The sequence below is a fragment of the Gadus morhua genome, chromosome 22, assembly GCF_902167405.1.
Source record: "Gadus morhua chromosome 22, gadMor3.0, whole genome shotgun sequence".
NCBI classification, from domain to species: domain Eukaryota; kingdom Metazoa; phylum Chordata; class Actinopteri; order Gadiformes; family Gadidae; genus Gadus; species Gadus morhua.
The window spans coordinates 9,723,235-9,744,030 of record NC_044069.1 but is presented as its reverse complement, the minus strand read 5'-3'; the positions used below and the strand labels follow the sequence as shown (position 1 = coordinate 9,744,030).

At 49.3% G+C, this 20,796-nt stretch overlaps 1 protein-coding gene across 5 annotated transcripts in view; it reads right to left on the bottom strand.

Annotated features, from left to right (window-relative positions):
* Positions 1-18,986, bottom strand: part of arid1ab (AT-rich interactive domain 1Ab) — a 46,095-nt gene extending 27,109 nt beyond the window's left edge. For 3 of the 5 annotated variants that reach the window (XM_030348079.1, XM_030348081.1, XM_030348080.1), the window contains exons 1-4: positions 17,752-18,986; positions 3,980-4,240; positions 1,607-2,458; positions 1,208-1,324 (exon numbers count right to left, since the gene is read on the bottom strand). In XM_030348079.1, coding sequence (XP_030203939.1) covers positions 1,208-1,324; positions 1,607-2,458; positions 3,980-4,240; positions 17,752-18,666 — 2,145 coding nt within the window. In that variant the 5' untranslated portion in view covers positions 18,667-18,986. The remainder of the gene's footprint in view (positions 1-1,207; positions 1,325-1,606; positions 2,459-3,979; positions 4,241-17,751) is intronic. The other 2 variants (XM_030348082.1, XM_030348083.1) reach the window with 2 other exon arrangements.
* Positions 18,987-20,796: the final 1,810 nt, after the last annotated feature.

Sequence of the window (20,796 nt, the reverse complement as noted above, 5' to 3'; positions counted from 1 at the left end):
CCGAGCCGACAGGGGGAATCCCCAGAAGAGCGGGAAGAAAAAAAATAAACATGCCGAGCCCTCGCCTCGACCAACGGCAGAAGTACCTCTAGGCCTCTCACCCCCCCCCCCCCCCCCCCATCCCCCCTCCATCCGCTTCTCCCCCTTTCCCGCCCTCCCTCGCTCACTCTCTCCCTCTCCAGGCATCTCCCACACACAACCAGCAATCACTCAGACGAAGATTCCCCCTCATTCACTGCACTGGTGTCCACACGCAAATGGAAATGTCCATCCAAACCCCCCCCCGCACCAGACCCATTTCTCACTGTCCTTAGCCAACGCAGCTTCCATGACAAGGGTTTACACCTTCAGCCACCCGACCCCGGGAAACGCCGCCATGGCAACCGCCTCCTTTTCAGGCCGCGTCGATACCAGAAACCGGCTTTCTCGGGTAAATGTATAATCAACGCCCGGTTCAGCAGGAATGGTCGTGGGAAGAAAGCCTCCCTGTTTCTTGTTCAGACTAGGCCTGCCCTAATCTGAGTGGGGTCTTTAAGAGGACAGTAGCTGGGGTTCAAACAACGCAATCAAGCCACCCTAACAGACTGTTCCATTTCGGTTGAGTTTACAGGGAAGAGTTCACCGGCCATACAGAGGGAGCGATATCGCTTTGGCTCGTTTCCTCAGGTTTCCATATAGGTAAATTAGCATCAACCAAAGGGATATTAAAGAATGGCTGAAATGACTATTAGGAAAGCATTTACGCAAGAGCGCCTCTCCTTTACGCCCGCGAACCGCACCGCACGCCTCGGTGTGGACAAGTGTAGCCGAGGGGAAGTTGAAAGCCACGACGTGTAAAGGTGTCACGGTTGGTGAACAGACCACCATCAACGTTTAGTTTTGTTTTTACGGATGCCTAGCTCTGGGAAAGTCCTTGCATGCCCCGACGGCCTAGGGGCAAAAATAAATTAAAAAAGGGGGGATATAATTAGGGAAGTAAAACGCCGAATGGCAGCCAAAAATGGTGGTTGGCTGGTCGCTGGTCAGTTTGAGTACCAGCTATGATTTTTTGCGCCGTCTATAAATAGCACACAGGGGCTGTTGAACGTGATGGAGGAGCTGGCCCCAGCGAGCGACGGTGACCCGCGGTGAGTGCATTCCCTACCCTTCGCCACATCACATTACATGCAATCAAATGGAAATGGAAGTGAATGAAGGATGTGCTCACCGGCAGACTGGAAGGCCGCCCTTGCATGCTGTCCTCCTGGCTGCTCTTGTTGGAGGCCACGGGCTGGTTGGAGGGGGGGGCACTGGACTGCGAGCTAAAGGAATCCTGGGAGAGCTCCTGGGTTCAACGGAGAGGAGGAGGAGGAGGAGGAGGACAGAGGACCGGAGCGGTCAATCATCTACCGGATAAATCATTGAAGCCACTCTCCCTCGTGCTCACACTTTCAACCCCCTTCTCTGAAATGCTACCTGGCCGCGGTTTCCTCGAAATGGGGTTCTTGCACCTCGTTCTAGCGGGGTGTGACACCGGGTCGCTACAGGGGCTGGGTGGGTGGGAGGGGAGTATGTGAAGGGGGGGGGGGGGGGGGGGGGTTGTGAAGGTGATCAGAGGGTGGGTTACCTGTGGTGGAGGCGGGAACCTCTGGAAGGGGGACTGCTGCTGCTGCTGGGGGGGCGTCTGGGAGTAGGGCGAGCGCTGGCCCTGCTGCGAGTGGCCCGGGGGCTGCTGGGACTGGGGAGACGGACCCCCAGGCTCCCGCTGCTCCCGCTGCGGAGGTTGTTGTTGTTGTTCACGCTGTTGTTGTTGTTCACGTTGTTGTTCCCGCTGTTGTTGTTGTTGTTGTTCCCGCTGTTGTTGTTGTTCGCGCTGCTGCTCACGCTGTTGCTGCTGTTCACGCTGTTGCTGCTGCTGCTCGCGCTGTTGCTGCTGCTCGCGCTGTTGCTGCGAAGGCCCTTGTTGTTGTTGCTGCTGTGGCTGTTGTTGTGGCGGTGTTTGTTGCTGCTGTTGTGGTTGTTGTTGTTGTGGGGGCTGCCCGGGTCCTTCCCTCTGGGGGTAGCCAGGCTGGCCCTGAGGCCCCTGCTGGCTCTGGGGACCTGGACCCTGCTGCTGTTGTTGTTGGGGGGTCGGCGGTTGTTGTTGTTGTTGTTGTTGTTGTTGAGGCTGCGCCGGAGGCTGCTGTTGCTGAGATGGAGGGGTGTACGGCGGCTGGCCCGGCTGGGATTGGCTGTACGGGGGCTGGGGACCCTGAGGCGGGCCCTGGGACTGAGGGTAGGGCGCTCCAGGCTGCCCGTGCTGACCAGGCGGCTGCGAGGGGTGGCCTGGCTGCGGGTAGGGGCCCGTGGAGCCGCCCTGGGCCTGGCTGGGGTAGGGGCCAGGCTGTTGGCCCGGGTGCGACGGGGGGCCGTGCTGGCCGTAGTAGCCCTGGCCCTGCTGCCCGTAGGCCCCAGGACCCTGCTGGCCGTAGGCAGACATCTGGACGGACGTAGAAGCTCAGGGTTAACCAAAAGGATCAAGCATCCGATGCGTCATGTGTCTTGTTCAACACATCCCTGACAGGACACGGTTTAGTGTTTGTTTTACCGACCAAACAACTCAGGAGAGCACCGTTATCCAAGCAAACGCCGTCCATTGCTCTGATTTAGCCATGTCACTTAGTTGCCCTGGCGTGCCAACCTTGTGTTCGTTGGCCACCATGGGTTTATTTAAAGTTAGGTGGCGCTAGAGGCCCAGTCTACTGCACAGTGCATGCATGCAGATGCCTACATTTTTAGGGTGACTTATTTGAGGTCCATTTGCTGATCCTCCTATGCCAGCCAAAGAAAAAAACAAGCTGGACGGAAGGCCGAGATATCAGCCCTATAATCGGCCCTATAATCCATCGGTTTATGAGGCTAATATCTGCATTTGCTCCCGCTCAATGGAGAGTAGTGGCTCAACCACCTTAAGGAAGCTTGAGTGATCACAAAGAGGTGCAAAACAATAGCTCATTAAGATCACTGAAGATGTCAACACATTTTGTAACACCTACAAATCCCTTGTGCGTTTCATATATTGCAAATGGTACATATATATTGCACGGCCTTGCTCGCAATTACTATTCCATTAGCAGCAGAAGATAAAACCTACACTCTAAACATAAAACCATCTCCGTATAAACAAGAACTAAAATCGAAGGGGTGTTACACCGGATCCCTTCAGATCCAACCCAAACACTTTCAACCTAGCGTTGCATCTTTTTCCCATCCCTCCGCGAGTTGACCTTGCGCGGGAGGTAGAGTAAAAAATAACCAAACACACACACACACACACACACACACACACACACACACACACACACACACACACACACACACACACACACACACACACACACACACACACACACACACACACACACACACACACACACACACACAACACGGAAGAAAAGAAAAAAGGTCAACAGCCACATTGTGTGAGGAGCAATACAGCCTCTGAAAGACGACAAGACGATTCGGAACCACTTCAAGTGGATGCATTGTGCCCACCTGACAAAGGCAGGAGAGAGGGTCACGGGGAGGCATTACCCTCCTCTTCGCATTTCCTTTTGTGGGACGTTTATAAAGCGTGCAAGCTCACCTACGCCACGACCTAGAAATGATCTTCCCCCCCCCAGCCCCCCCGCCCTAACGGTGCGCTCAAGTTATTCAGCACTACACTCCGTGAGCTGCCTCACCGAGCTGCCTGGTGCACAGCCCGGAGCAAGGTGCTCGGGCTGAATGGGCTGTGCCACAGCCCATTCAGGACCTCGTCGGGACACATTAGGTCGACGCACTACGTCACGTTCGGCACAATTAACTTTAGCGATTATCAACCGGGCGACTCCGTCTTGGGTTTATTCTCATACTTCGCCCTGACCGATCCGTCCACTTTACGGGTGTTTGATGCTCGTCGGCCGTTTGTTTAGTTGATGTGCGGGGGGGGTGAAACAATGCGCTCAAACCAGCCACTGACCTGCTGTCCGTACTGCATGCCAGCCATGGCGCCAGGGGTGCGCCCCTGCATCCCCATGGGGTACCTCTGTGGGCCCGCTGGCCCGTAACCCTGCCCCGGGTAGGGGCCACCTTGCTGGGCCCCGGGGCCCGACGGTGGCCCCTGCTGCTGCTGTTGCTGCTGCTGCTGTTGTTGTTGCTGCTGTTGTTGTTGGGAGTAGGGATTGGCCCCGCCGTATTGTTGGCCCCGCATCTTCCCCGCCGGATCCATGGCAGCCGGAGGCTAGAGGGGAACGAACACAGGCCGGCGTGAGACGAACCTCCGGGGTCAGAACGTGTGCGGACCGGGTTTGGTGGAGATAAGCGTTGGCCAAAACAAATCTAATAAGAAATGTCGAAGCAACCCTTTTTTCTTTTTTTTGGGGTGGGGGGGGTTTACTCGAGAGTGAGACACAAAAACAACAAAACGCAGGATGAAAAGAGCTCTGGGTTTACTTTCAGACTGGATTAACTCGTAGAATGAAAAGGAAAGGCAGAGAGAAGAAGGAGGAAAAAAAAACTGGCCATGAATGAATGAGGGGATAAGTCTACTATGCAAGCATTTCTACGCCAGGAGCGATTTTCTTCCCCGCCTGGAGATCATTGTGCCAGTGAGGGGATAGGGTTTCACTCAAGTCATCCGGGAGGGGGGGGGGGGGGGGGTGCGTGTGTGTGCGCGTGCGTGCGTGCGTGCGTGCCCGTCCCTCTCCAATAAGCGTTCAAGGAAGTGGAAGTGTCTGGCTGTGGTGGCTGGATACCCAGCCGGCCCCCCCCCCCCAACAGCTGGGGGGACGTCACCAGGGAGGCTGACGGATGGTGGGAGGGTGGGTGAGGTGGTGCTGGGAATGGGGAGGGTGGGGCGCTTGACCTTGGCAGAGCCCTGTGGCTTGGAAGTAGCATGTAAGCAGTCTGCGCCAATCCACCACACTGGAGGAAACCAGAGGAAAAAATAATAAATGCGAATTCACAATAGGAAGGCTTTGCAAATCAGCAACTGAAGCCAAGGTCAGCGCTTGTGAGCGCATGCGTGTGTGTGTGTGTGTGTGTGTGTGTGTGTGTGTGTGTGTGTGTGTGTGTGTGTGTGTGTGTGTGTGTGTGTGTGTGTGTGTGTGTGTGTGTGTGTGTGTGTGTGTGCTGCGAGCTGCAAGCTTGAACTACCCCTTACTCAGAAGGGAAACACAGCGGCGGAGAGGACGATGCCGTGCATGTCTGAGTGGCCTCTAACCGGTGCCGTTCGCGGGTCATTTAACGCGCGCTGTATCCCCGCGGCACTTTAGCCGACGAGCAGACGAGCGCATCCAGACGACGTCCGTTGCGGCGGTGGTAGCAGAAGGGGGGTGGGAGGGTGGTTGGGGGGGGGGAAGGAAAGAAGAACGGCAGCCACTGCTTTCTGAAGCGGCAAACACCTCAAGGCCAGCTGACCTCGGGCGAGCAGTCACAGCGCTCCCATCTCTTCCCACGGTTATTAATCTGTGTGTGGTTTTTTTTTGTTTTTTTCTCCCCTTCCCTTTCCCATCCCTCCCTCGCTCGCTCGCTCGGGGGAGGGAGAAAAAATAAAAAAAAACCTCTTCCCCTGGTTAAGGGAAGACAACCACCGCCGTGCTATTTATAGCCGGGCGAGACGAAGAGTGAGGGCAGTGTGCCGAAAATGTAACAGGTCCCAGCTGCACGGCTGTTTGAACCCGGGCCAGCGCTCCGCTCGGCCTTCAGTAAAGCAGCAGGGCTTTGGCACTCTATGAATGACAGCGCAGCGCATGGGAAGGAGGTGCAGGGGGTGGGGGCGGTTTGGGGAATGTGGACATGTGTTTGCGTGTGTACACACACACACACACACACACACACAAACGCACATGCCATTGTTGGGATGCAACAGGTTCAATGTTGTTGTTACTGGGGATTCCGATGCCGTCTTCTGGAGCCGTAAGGACATGATGGACGCCGACGCTCGCGGATACACGGGGTTTAGAGTCTGAGGTGCCACATTCGCAAGAGTACAAACACACACACACACACACACACACACACACACACACACACACTACCAAACCCTTTTCTTGGTAAATTCCCAGCCCAATAGGGATCTGGAGTGGGGCAACACAGCGGCCACCCCGTCCCGATCACATGCTCAAGACGGAGAGGAACTCGCCGCCGGGACTATGCTCCGCTACTGGTTTTACATCCAACTGATCCCTCGACCCCCCCCCCCCCCCCACAGACTCACCTCCCACTGCAGCTCCTTGGACGTGGTATTAGTGTTGCGCCCCGTGTGTGTCTGTGGGCGGGAAGAGGTGTTACTATACTCCCCAGGGCGCTTTACCACCAGGACCGCAGGGGGCTGCGTTGGGGTGTAAGCGGTGGCAGGCCCCAGTGGACACAGACAGACACTCTGGTGACCTTTAGTGCACTCCTAACCCCGGTCAGCCTGTGGGTGCACGTTGGTGTGAAGGATCTGGGCCAGAGCCATACGATACCTCAGAGTACCTTCACCCTGCTCCCAACACCCCTGAACTGACACACACACACACACACACACACACACACACACACACACACACACACACACACACACACACACACACACACACACACACACACACACACACACCAGAAGTACAGCTAGATCATGGTTTGTTGACACAACCCAGAGCTCTGCACCTCCCCAACACGGGGCATCACGTCGTCCCTTTGTGCAAGGAGGCCAAGCTTGTCCAAACGGGAGGTAGAACATGGAAAACATGTGGGGGGGGGGGGGGGGTGTAGGGGGTGGTCTACTTCCAGGGCCTCCGCTAATGAGCTAATTGAGCGGTTACGCTGTCTTTTGACGGGGCCCATAAAGGGCCCAGCACGTGGCTAAGCGATCTCTTGGAGATCATGCGGTCCTCACGGACGCCGCCGCCGCCGCTGCTCTGATGCAGCAAGAGTCCGTGTGGGCTCTGAAACATTAATCATCCTGTCCCTCCATTCACCCGTCCGCTGAGGAGTTGGCTGAACCTTAAAGGGGAAGCAGGAGAGTACTTTTAATAGCACATGGAGGCCATGCTGATTAACTACAGTTGGCATTAATGATGGGGAGAAACGATCAGCGGATAGAGTGATAAGCCAATTTACATAACGGTGTTGACTAATCGTTAAATGACGGGGTTTTTTGTTCAAGAAGGGAAAAAATGTAAACATGGTATTCACACCTCTATTTTGAGCCGGGAGATGCATGACCTGTGATGCTTTTTAATGGCAAGACACGGAAACTGACATTTAGACAGGGGCATTTCAACACAGGATGTAGAAATGAATGAATAGTTCCCCACTACTACTACTAATACTACTACTATAGTTTCACTATATTTTCTCAGCCGGGTGGGGTTTCAGACTTAAAGACTATGAGCTTGGGTTAGTCTTCTGCTCAAACTGGTGTTCTGCTCCAACTAGACTTCTGCTGGTGAAAAAACAACCAGTGAAAGGAGTAAGAAGTTCAGGTCCAGCGCCGTTATGGGGTGGAAGAAGAACCGCATCAAAGAGTAATAGGTCATCAAACCGACATTACTTAACACCATTGTCAGAATGATTTGTGATTAGATAGACAACACCTTTAGTGATACAAATATTCCCCATTCATCTATGGGCATCAGAGGACTATGCTTGTGTGTTTCATTTCTATCACAAACGTGGGCTTCTGAGAAAAATGCTGGTTTGTGGTGCTGGGAGATTCCTTTTCACACTTGATATCATAGCAAACAGGCCAGTTGCGGTTTCCTCTACTATAAAGAAAACTACCAATACCACTTGATGCTAATTTGCAAGGCGGCCCAATTAATAGAAGGACTCAAAGCGAAACAATGCAGCCCATTTTAATTTATAAAATGCGGATTAGCTCATGATATAGGTTATATGGTAACTGGAGGGTTACCGGGTCGATTCCTAAGCTTGCGAGATGACACCCCGATGCCCATGTGCTGCCGTTGAGCCATCACAAGTGAATTGCTGGTGAGGGCACTTTTAGCCCTGATCAGGCAGCACAACAATGCAGTTTAACCGTAGCCAAGATGATACACCCACAAATAAGACCCCAGGGAAAGGAAGAGGTGTTTCGGGGTGAAAAGCTGAATTTGGTTATCCTACAGGTCCCACGAAAGCCGAGGAGGCGATTAAGGTAAATCGTTGTCATCCATCAAAACGAGACACGTGGCCTAACGCTCCGTCCCTCTGGCTCTCCCTCTCGCCCATTCATCTGATCAACTTGCCAGAGGAAACTCCTCCCCACGGCCACTCACCGCGCAGTCATGCTCCCTTAAATAAATATATAAACACATGCAATTAGCACATGGCTAATCTGCATAGAGGAAAGCCAGGGCACTCCTTGGCAGCCGCTGTTTCCTCAGAGTGTATTGTCTCACGACCGCGACACTGGTGAGGCTGAGTGGGGTGTATGAGTGTATGTGACGTGCACGTGCGCACGTGGCTTCTGATCCAGGTTTGTTTAAGCCTAAGTATACACTGTGTATAAAAGGAGTGCGTATGTGTGTGTGTGTGTGTGTGTGTGTGTGTGTGTGTATGGGTGGTGAGGGTAGGGGGGGGGTCTGGAGTGATGCCTGATCGCAGAGATCGCGCTTAGTGGGCCGAGTCAAGCAGATGGACGGTTGGAGGGGTGGGACGTAAACAACTGCTGCTAATTTAATCCGCCACATGGCTTCACCCGCGCCCCCGCGTGCGTGCGCACACACCATTGTCCTCGCTCAACACTCCTTGTGTGAGCGCGCACAAACACACCCACACACACACACACACACACGTGGAGTAAAGGCCACCCTCAGATGTTGTGTCCCTAACACGTCACTAGTGTTGGCCTCCGAGTCCGTTTGGTCTGGGCCAGACACCAGAAGCCTTACTGTAACAAGAGAGCCGCTTTCTCACTGGGAGTAAGGGCAAGGATCACAGAGTTTCCAACCTCTCTGAAAGGATGAAGAGACATCCCTGGTGTGACACTGTTTAGACGAAGCTGGTCGAAGAGCCCAGCATGACAAAGAAGGAACAGTTGCAAATGTGGACACATGTGGCCACATGCTGACAAGTCAAACTGTTTCTTACAAACCATGAATGTAAATATTGCAGCTGCATCTCAAACACACAGACACACACATACAAAGGTTGCAAAAGGATTTAAAAGGAAGTAGGGAAGGGGAAAAAGCTGTGTAATAACAAATATAAACAAAGCATTGGGTTAGAGAGGGAGCGGAAAAGGCAAATGACAAAAGGCAATTAAGGCAATCAAGAGTCCCATCCAACCACAATCCTCTGTGGATCCAGCTTTCAGCGGACCGCCGCACGACGCCACAAAAGTAAAGTATTGCAAGCGAGAGAGCGAGGGGGAGAGAACAGCGTGCCACTAACACCAGTCACACAGATGTTTCCCCAGCTGTTCCGCGGAATGCTAAAAGACTTTTTTTTCTACGAGGGGATGGCGGCGGCATAAGCCTACTTGATTTCCCTCGTTTGTTTGTTTGTTTGTCTTTGTTGTCAGTGTTGGTAGTCGAGCGTGATGCTCCCTGTAAACACCAAAGACAGGGAAGAGACACGGGCTCCGCGAGGGGGTACTCTTGCGTTGTAGAGGGCAAGGTGGGTGAGAGCGTGGGCCAATAGAGTAATGGAGGGATCAAAGCGGAGACAGGGTGCCGGCGTGAGATAGAGCTGCAGAGAGGAGGGGGAGGAGAGAGGGAGGCAGGAGAGAGAGAGAGGGAGGCAGGAGAAGGATATGGGACAGCGTGGGTCGGGGCAACGAGGAAAATGCATCAGCATGGGGAATCTTTTTGCACAATTTAATAAATAGCACGAAATGTTTGTCAATTAGCAAGTTAAAATTAAAGTATGGTATCACACTTAAACTAGTTTTCTTTTCTCCGTCATTTCGAAAAAGTTTGTATTATTTCAAGGGGAATATCACCCAGCGTGACATTACCCAATGGCTGTTGCTGGGCCGGGCATGGTCCGACTGTCTCGCGCACGCTGTTGGCCGACAGCAGTGCTCTGGGGGAGCGGGAAAGCACCTGAGCCGCCAGCGTTGCACATTGAACCCTAGCCGTTCTCTCTGGCAGACAACCAACAGACAATCAAACCGCCCGTTGGATAACAGCAGGTGCCGGGCGAACTTGACGACTTGCAGTTGGGTCCAACTTTCTAAGGGTTGTAAAAGTCCCTGGGTTGGATTATGGCGACAAAAACTGCCCAATAAATATATATATATATAATGTGAATACATGGCAGAAAACACAACAATCTAATAACCACACAAACCTTCAAAAGTGTGTGTGGTCGGTGTGTGTGTGTGTGTGTGTGTGTGTGTGTGTGTGTGTGTGTGTGTGTGTGTGTGTGTGTGTGTTTGCGCACACACAGGGAACAGTTACACCTGGGCCCAGAGCAATGCAAATCGGCAGGTGAAGGGAAGAAAGGAGCGCTATGGGAGGACAGTTACAACAGCCATAGCGGTGACACGCCCATGTTTATCAAACCCCACTGACGCGGCAGTTGTAGACAATGGCAGAACTGTGCGGGAGGGCCGTGATGTGTGCGAGAAACCAACGGTACTAGTTTCATAGCGCAGTGCCTTGGTGGATGTTTGATATAGATAACAAAACGAGTTTCTACAAAACTTTTTTGTAGAAAAGGAGCAATTGCAATTCTGATATGCATTTGAGTCTTTCTTGGGATGAACAACTTGTTCTCAAGAAAACGAATTGCCATTTTCTTGGGATAATTTTGGAACACCTCTTTAAGTTCATCAGCCATAAGGCCTGGTGTGAAAGGCCAAATTGGGAGAGTGGATGAGGGAAGAACCATATGGTTATGGTCGTTTGCAAAAGCAACCGTATTGCATTTCATTACTGCTTATTGTGCTTTATGAAAAAAAGGTTGAGCAATCCAATTGGGCATTAGCGACAACGCGGACAATAAATAGTGATGAACATAATTCATTGCTCGTTAAATAGGAGTCAATTAATTATTCAGGTAATTATGCACATCGAGGCAATGGCACCGTAATCAGAGAAATTGAAGGCTGGGGGGGGGGGGGGGGGGGGGGGGGAGCCCGTTTGGTTGTAGAGCGTCATTGCCAGGCAGGGTTCACATGCCCCTCCCTTCATCTCGCTCAGTCACCTGGAAGGCTTTTGGATTCTGTGCAGGTATAGAAGCCCCGTGTCGTGAGCATCTCTCCGGTATAAACACATATCAGCACATATTTGAAAAGGTTACCTTTTACACAAGGAAAACGATATATACATACACAAACACCAGGCGCGCGCGCGCACACACACACACACACACACACACACACACACACACACACACACACACACACACACACACACACACACACACACACACACACACACACACACACACACACACACACACACACACACACACACACACAGCTGTATTTCAGAACGGGGATATTACTATGCTAATCTGGAGCATTTCCAAAAAGGTAAATGTCAAAAGAAATGAATTACCTTCATATTCGACGTAGCCCAAACGCAACAGCCAGAGTGTGACATTTGTCCATGGCGGAGGTAATTTTAGTATTTCCATTTTTTTTTTTTTTGCCAGTGCATTCACAATGTGCAAGAGTGGGCGTGCTTTTTTTCCCGGGTCCTTTCGTGAAAAGGTAATGTGCCACAGCAAGTCGTTCGCTACAATGGGGGCTGAGGAATAACAAGGCCTCGCTCTGGTCATCGGGTCCGGGCCAGAATTACGGAGGCCACTTCACCCTTGTTCAGCTATTCCAGAAGTACCATGTAGAGTGGACCGCATCAGGCCAAATGTGCCCCACTCTGTACAGCACGACACAGAGGCTGTGCCCTGCTAAACTGACTACACTGGAGAATGACGAAGAAGTAAACCAAACACAAGGCCGACAGGAGGAGGGAACGGATATTTCGTAATGTTATGAGGCCTAAAAAAAAAAAAAGTTTGGTTCCTGTTGGTTGTCAGTTGAGGTCATGGGTAGGTAGGGAATTTATTTTATTTTTTTATTTTATTTCTTCCAGCGGCAGCGAATGATAGGTAGGTTGTTTTCATTTAAAAACGAGAAAATTCGCTCATCCTTGTACAGAATGAAGAGGTGCTGTACCAAAACGTAATTATAGAGGTGCTGTACCAATACATAATTACATAAAAAAAAAAAAAAGTTTTTTTTTTTTTTTTTTTTTTATAAAACTCATAAAATAATTTGGGTCGCACATACATTGACAGGGTCGGTCGGAAACCGGAACCAAACAAAAAAAATTTTAGGCCTGAGGAAGCTCCATTAAAGTCACATCCAAACCAGGCTGCACAAGATAGAGATCTCATTGGGTGAACTTTTCAGACTTTCATGGGTCCGTCAAATGAAAGACCTTTATTAGCTTGCTCTTTATCGATTATTGACCCTTGATTACATTTGAGTCTTTTTGCATTATATTGGGGGGGGGGGGGGGCGGAAATCGTATGATATCTGATCATCTAAAAATGGACCAGCCTTACGTTTACAGACGGAGCAGGCAGGTAGGGAGGGACCGAGAGCGACAGAAGAGGAGTGGTGAGAGGAAGAGAGAGATGGATGGCACGTGGAGCACACACACACACACACACACACACACACACACACACACACACACACACACACACACACACACACACACACACACACACACACACACACACACACACACACACACACACACACACACACACACGTGAGCATTGCACTTTATACATAAATATACTCACAGCTGTCAAGAGTGTGTGTGGGGGGGGGGAATTGAGCTAGGAAGATCATTCACAAAATACAGCACTCACACACTCGCCCCCGTCTCCTCCCTTGAGTATCACTGACACCGATTTTGTTTGGCCAAACACACAGTAAGAGACTGTGTGCATGTGTGCCCACGTGGAGAGAGCACACACACACACACACACACACAGACACAGACACACACCTGAGGCGGGGGAATCATTACTCAGCACTGACGAGCGTGGAGGGTGAACTCCAGAGTTCACTCCTCTTTTTCCACCCTGGAGCCAAACCACCAGCCGGCCACAGAGAGAAAATAAAAAAGGGACAAGACTGCCGAAATGAGAGCAAGCAGGTGGTAGAAAATAACACGTAAAAACATTTGGACAGGGTTGTGCTTTAGCACACTTTGAATGAATGAAAATAAAAAACATGTAGATATGGTGTGTTGCAATTTCAAATGGCATCACGTCTAGGCCAGTGTCTCCTTTGCACTGACGCTGTTGTCGGAAAACACCGTAGGCAGTCCATATCACCAGGCCAGAGCTTTGGAATCAGCAATTAAACTACCAATCACATTGTTTAAAAATCACAGATTCAAAAATGGGAAACCGTAGATTTACAGAATCTGACCAGCAATAGCGAAGGAGAAGGCAATGGCAACACGGTAAAAAATCCTTCATTGTGTCCTTTAAACCTCATCCAACTGCTGTAGAAGGCAATACGTTACAGCAAGTAAAGACTTGACGATCAAAATATACATTTTTATTGAAATAATAAATGTGTGTGCTGTGCAGTAATAAACCATCAGGTGGGACCGTTGGAGGATATCACACCTCTTAAATAGTAGCACCTCTCCTGCCGGAAAAACAAATTGTTTGACAATACAAAGTTGTTGTCTTCATAATGACAATTCCCAAGGCTTATGCTCCAAAAATCCATCATAGTGATATGAATCTTATAACAGAGATATAAACACAGGTTTTAGGGGAAAACTGTTTATACCGTTACATTTATTGCAATTCTTCCATTGGTGTAGTGCTCAAGCGTTTTTTTTCTTACATACAGCAATTTTGTTTTTTAATATACAATTTTTTTTTAAACTAGGCGTACATTTTTGGTTTATGACTTCATTCAGTCAATTTAGTCGAAGGCAGCCGGAAAGGGCCTCAGGGCTTCCACAAAGAGGCTCCCCTCTACCTCGGCTTTCAGTGGGGGAACCCCCCCACAATCATAACACCTGCAGCTACCACCGGCGTGCCATACTTCATCATCAGAACACTTGGTTTGTGCATGAGGCATGACAAACTACCCCAATATAAGCACCGAGGCATCACTCAATTAACATATTCTAGGGCAGGAGATTCATCTGGGGCCGACAGGCCGGTTACCCTCTGAGCCAAGGAGTACTTCGAGGGCTTGGCGCCTACAGTCATCTTAAACCAAAACAAGTCTTTCGTAACAGCCGCCATTGGGTCGTAACAAAACTATGGCTAACCGCGGACCAAGCGCGGATGGCGAAATCAAAGCGAGGGCTATGCCGCAAGACGCCCCCAAACCGTCTTGTTGCCGCAAGGCCGGTCAGAAGCATGCACATGTGAAGTTTGAACTTTGATCGGCTGGCTGCCACATCGAGTTAGCCAGTCAATCCGCAAAAACAGACACGCTAAACCGTGTCGACAGACCCATAATGCTAGGTGATCACATAACACTCCTAGTTGACACGGATTTAAGCAACTCCAAATGCATTCTTTCTGTCACGCATATAGGATGATTGAAGGTTCATTGGCTGGTGGCAGGCATTCATTTTGGACCCTGAGCATATGCAATACTCAAGACGAGACAATTCTGTACACAAACTCTACTACTGATGCAAACAACTCAATGGCAGTCAATGGATTTCGACATCGAGGAACAACAACAGGTTAACACGACTCAAAAATGCTCTCTGAACAAACCCAACCGCAAAACGATACTCTGAACAAATGCCCTTCACCCGCTACCCGTTTAACACCACCAGAGTAGGTGTTAATTCTAACCATACGGCCTGAGCGATTGGCGTACTAGCGGCAAGACAAGCAAGGCTTGCTCTTCTCTGGGATTGTACCAGTCAACAACAGAATAAGGGTATGCAACTGTTCTGAGGGCACAAAACCCAAAAAGTCAATTTCTGAGGATGGGCCCAGTAGGACGACAAAGGAACACAAAAAGGGCTGGTGATAATTACAGTTGATCTGTATAGGTTTTAATTTGTATGCGTTAAATGAGATCAATGTTTTTTGGGTTGCGTTGTGACCTCTGATTATACCAAACGAAAAAGAAGCCTGTGAGGTTCACCTGCTGCTAACATTTTACAGGAAACAATGTTTTACTTTAATAATGATGAATTTGGAATAAAGTGTCAACATCCCAAGTACGGATTTGAAACATCAAGGAAAGAAATAAAGAAAATACAATTGCCAGGTTTGATTTGGCAATTACTTCAGAGGTACTAAACCATCAACAGAATGGGATACATAAAGACATCCCCAGGTAACCGATCAATGTGTTGAATAGTCAGGTCTACCAACACTGAAACACAGACTCTCATTAGTAGTAGAGAGAGAGGGGGGGGGACGGGACTTCCCAGAATTTCAGATGGCTACTCACTAAATGTAGGTCATGGTTACGGCTGATTCTCAAGACACAACTGCAATGGAAAATGCCCCCTAGACCATTCTCCCAAATTAGATGAGGGAAATTAAGAAAAATGCAATTACAAAAGTTGCTTTTCCAAAGATAAATAAAAAGCATGTAGCAGCTCTTGCATCCAGTTTGTACCCAATGATTCGATGTTGAGTTGTTCGGAAATCACCGCTCCACAGTACTATTCTTCCATAATTGGAGATGGCATGCTGAATCAACGGTTGCCACTTTACCCAACCCATCAAATAAAAAGCTTTTTAAAAAACGACTTGATAAAGAAAATGGCATATTAAAACGCAGCCTGGACCAAAACAAAGTCTTTGATATTTTTCCTGACGTCTAGTATTATAACATTAAGTGCATCCACATCCTTGTTTTAGTTATTGGGATTTTGTGCATAGCACCTCAGATAGAAACATTACCATATGAGAATCCAGCTCAATTGCCTATTGAGTATTGTTTGCAGAACACGGTCACTGCAGAAAATATCATCATTCCTCAATCTCCCTCATGTTTTTGTTTACAGGTTACCATCTCAGTGTCCAATGGCGATTGGACAGGGAGTGATTGAGCAGTGCCCATCTTGGTTCTACCTGTTGTAAATGTGACCAGCAACGGTCGAGGAAAACACAAAGAAAAAGTAGAAACAACAATCAGGGAGCTTTCTCAGAGTCTCATTGCAATCATCCCCGCAGTAGAGGGCTGCATGTTGGTCGTGTTGACCTGGCTATAGTACTCATTTGGCTATGTAAACCAAGGACCAACCAACTAAAATTGACATGGTACCAAAGGACTGCTTTGTAAACAAAAACAAAACTATTTTGATGGTCATCATGTTCCAATCTCCAACATGGCCAGAGCCAGCTTATCCTAAACTTCAACCTAGCTGATCTGAAAGCAGTGGTTAAAAAAGGCTGAGAGAGGTTAAAAAGACCACACCTAGCACCTATACCGTAACAGGGTCAGTTAGGGGTACAAGTCATCCACAGTTGTCCCCCATAATTAATCTGGTTTAGCCGATATTTCTCTTACTAAAAAAAGATATCCGCAGAGACGAGATAAAAAGGAGAGGAAATAAAAACATGAGACTAAAACGGTGTCAACATGCAAATTACTGCAGTGGGGAGCCCAAGAACATGATGTTTTAACGTTTAAAAAAACAAACGTATTCAAACATGAACCGTTTATTCGTATTACATATCTTGTCAGCCTCGTTTAGTTTATCATTTAAACTCGAAAAAAAAAAACGTTACATCGAACACATAAATACCTATTTTGATACACAAATGCATACAAATGCATTTACGTTGAATCGCATGCATTTAGTCAGACCAATATGCTCGAAATGCCTTATTGTGAAAGCGTGAAATAACAGGAGCTGGGCAGAGCTGCTCTCGCAGCGTTGCATTAGATGCAATTATAAATGGCCAGGAGCGGAGGATTGGGAGCCAATCAGATCTCGACTCGCATGTCAACCTAAGACCAACTGTCTCCTGGCTCTGACAGCAGGATTTTACCTCCATAATTCAAATCCCAGAGCAAAGCAATCTGCACTTTGCCAGCACAAAATCACTGGCCGTGTTTACAAGCGGCACATGGGGAGAACAGTGAGAGAAATTCCCGGACAAATACACCTCCCTTGATTAGGAGAGAACCGCCTCGATCGAAATCAGACTTTGATACGATGTAAACACCTCCACAGATATACATTTTGCGATTCGCTGCTCTCTCAATCTCCAGACTTTCACCGTAAGGTAGCATTTTAGAGAAAACACGTTTTAACGTCACGGTGACTTATGCATATGCAAATGTGTCTAACAGTCATCGTTATCGTTGGCATCTACTTGTTATCCTAGTGTCACGGCAGTCTCTTATTGACAAAACTTTGGATCACAGGGTGCACTTCATGAAACCCACTTTAACGTGGATCCCGAGACAAATCAGTCGGACATCGCTTTAAAACTACATGTGGAGTGAAACAGACCGAGCATGACAAGGAAATGTCAGTTCACCCACCCAAATTTCTTGCGACAAACTCTACCCTACCTCACACTGGACGTATCTTCGAGTCACACCGAGACCCCAGTCACTACAAAGTTGTTTACAACACTAACTGATGCTTATTCTATGTCATATAAACATTATTGCAGGGGGTGGTACTGATAGAAAGAGAGAGGCAGCCATTTTAGAGATCTTGCTACATGGACAATGGCTGTTCCATTGCAATATGAAAGACTATGGTCCCTTTGGAGAGTCGTTGAGTAACTTTAACTAACTCAAAGTAGGTCAGTACTGTAAGTAAAGTTTACCTGATTTCGGTTAAGAGGTTGTCCAGTGTTTCCCGGGCTCATGGGAGGAGGATGATGGCTTCTTTGTTGCCAACTCGGATGGCCCCCACCATACTGACTGCTTCCCATATCTGCTGGTCCCTTGCTGGCCCCTTCCTGATTGTTATAGTCTCCTTGAGGGTAATTTTGATAGCTCCTCGCAGAGCTTGGAGAGGTCAGCAGCTGATTTAAAGTTGGTGTAGATGTAGGTTGTTGATTTCCCATGTTATACCTCTGATTATTGTAAGAGGCAGCCATAGCAGCGGTTCCTCCTGCGGGCTGTTGCTTGCCTGGCTGCCCCCCAGCCGCCGGAGGCTGGTTATTACGCGGGGAATTCATGGCCCCGTATCCTTGGCCCTGGTAAGAAGTCCTATTTGGGAATGGGCTGTAGTTGTTGTAATGGTTTGGGTAGCCGTGCTCGTGTGAATTAGGAGGGTAAGAGTCCATCATACTGCCTGGTTGCACTGCCGGCCCCGATGCAGCTGCCATGCCAGGGCTTTGTTGTCCGCCATGTTGATGAAAAGGGGCCCGGCTGTAGTGCTGGTTGTAACCGTAAGGAGGTGGAGGAAAGGGGCCCGAGTGGTGGTGTCCCATCCCGGGATGGTTATTTCCTTCGGGCCCCCCTGTATCATTCTGGTTGCTGCTGTTATTATTTACCCTTGGTAAATTCCCGTTCCCGTTCTTCATGTCAGAATCCCCTCCTCCCCCAGAATTTCCAGCATCGCTCCCGTCCTGCAGCTCCTTCTGGCCCGGTGATCCGCTGTCAGATCCCGGTTCCTTATTTTCATGTTGTTTCTCTCCCGGTACCGACTCCTCCTGCGGGTCCCGATCCGGCTTTTTGAGTTCCGATGGCGGGCTAGTGTTGAGAGTGGCGGCGCTGGCGACCTGAGCGGCCATGATATTCCTCTCTCCCTCTCTCTCAGCACTGCGAGTCACTCACAATCAAACTCTGAATAGCATTGAACATAAATACAATTATTTAAACAATGTACCCGTGCCCCGGTTCATTCCCCCTTCCTCCGGACCGAATCCGGTATCCACGGCGACTCCGTTTCAACTAAAAGTTTAAGGGAGAATATAAATAGAGAGCCAGGGAATTAAATTCACCGACACAAATGTGGGGGGGCTTCTGTTACAGAACGAGAGAGTGAGCTAGAAACCAACCAAACCAGCACGAGGCTCCGCGAGACACAGCCATTTTACTGAAACGCTGAGCTAGAAGTAAACTCTGGAGCGGAGCAGCCACTTACTGGAGCCGGACTGTATTTATTGTGCTATTAAGAGCATTTGTTGTGCTTCTAATGAGAAGTACACTGAGGTGCTTCACAGACTGAAATATTTGAGTTTGATTTGTAATTTATTTTAAAAGAGTGATCGAATCACCCATGCACATATTCCTTATAGATTCAGCTCTGCTAAATCTATACTTTTACATCTTATAAAGACACATATCCATATGTTGGATAATAAGACACACAAAGAGTGTTGCCTTTCATGTAAGAAACTCCTTGAAATAGCACATGTTCAGCTATTCAGCCAACCAATGGGAATTACTTCATGCATGAGCTGTGTTCCTCGTGTTATGTTCATTTGTGCACTTAATCGTATCAGCTTGCTACAGAATTGGAGCAACATGGGCAGCTAGGTTATTTCCTGGAGAGAATAAGCTAACCAACGTGTAGTCGCGCACACGTGTTGCAATGAACAAAACGAAAGGAGCAGAGAGGAAAGTAGAGGCAAGCATAAAATTACACCCTTTGTGTGTGTGTGTGTGTGTGTGTGTGTGTGTGTGTGTGTGTGTGTGTGTGTGTGTGTGTGTGTGTGTGTGTGTGTGTGTGTGTGTGTGTGTGTGTGTGTGAGAGAGAGATAGAGAATTGGAGAGCAGCAAAAGGGAAGGGAAGATAGGAAAGAGGATGGGGGATGGACTGAGCCGGTCGCAGAGCAGGAAGTGAAGACACACAAAAAAGAGAAACAGGAGTAGTGAGGGTTGTGTGTGTGTGTGTGTGTGTGTGTGTGTGTGTGTGTGTGTGTGTGTGTGTGTGTGTGTGTGTGTGTGTGTGTGTGTGTGTGTGTGTTTGTGTGTGTGTGTGTGTGTGTGTGTGTGTGTGTGTGTGTGTTGGGGGGGTGGAGACCATATGGACAAATGGTATGCTATTCAACACAGAATGCTATAGATTCAACGTTTAATTAATCCTAAAAACATGAAGAGCGAGGGTTTAGGTTTTAATAGAATGCATAAAGTGGCTAACACAATTAATGGGAACACACACGCACACTCTCTCCCTCGCTCTCTCTCTCTGCCTCCCCTCCTCCCTCTTGCTCTCTCTCACCACCCAACCCCCCCCCCCCCCCCCCCTCGCTCTCTCTCTCTCACACTCCAACCCTCTCTCTCGCTCTCTCACTCCCAACCTCTCTCTTTCTCTCTCTCTCTCTCACTCCCACCCTCTCTCGGTCTGTCTCTCTCGCTGTCTCCCCACCCCCTCTCTCATTCTCTCTGCCTGCCTGCCTGCTCGCTCTCCTAGCAGCAGCAGCAACCTCGCTGCTTGCAGAAGCAGCAGAACTTTGCTATCTGAACGTGGGGGATGGGCGGCACAGCACAGCACAGCACAGCACAGCACTGCCTCTCGCTTTTCTCCTCTACAATGCAGGGCTTTCTGGCAGCGAGCTAGCGAGCTAGCGTCGCCGGGCCCAGGCTGACATTTCTCACTCAGAGGACAGGGGTGGGGAGAGAAGGGATTTTCATTGTTAAAGTTTTTTTTTGTTTTAGGTAACAAAAAATATAAATAGATGATTTGAGGGCTATGAAGAAGCATGTATGTGTATGTGTTTGAATGGAGAGGTGTATTGGGGGTGGGGTCCTCTTTCTGCCTGCACGTATAGGCTGAGGGGTGTGTGTGTGTGTGTGTGTGTGTGTGTGTGTGTGTGTGTGTGTGTGTGTGTGTGTGTGTGTGTGTGTGTGTGTGATTGCGTGAGGGGGAGTGTTTGAGAGAGAGTGCATGCTAACAGAAGGAAGCACAGACAGGCAGT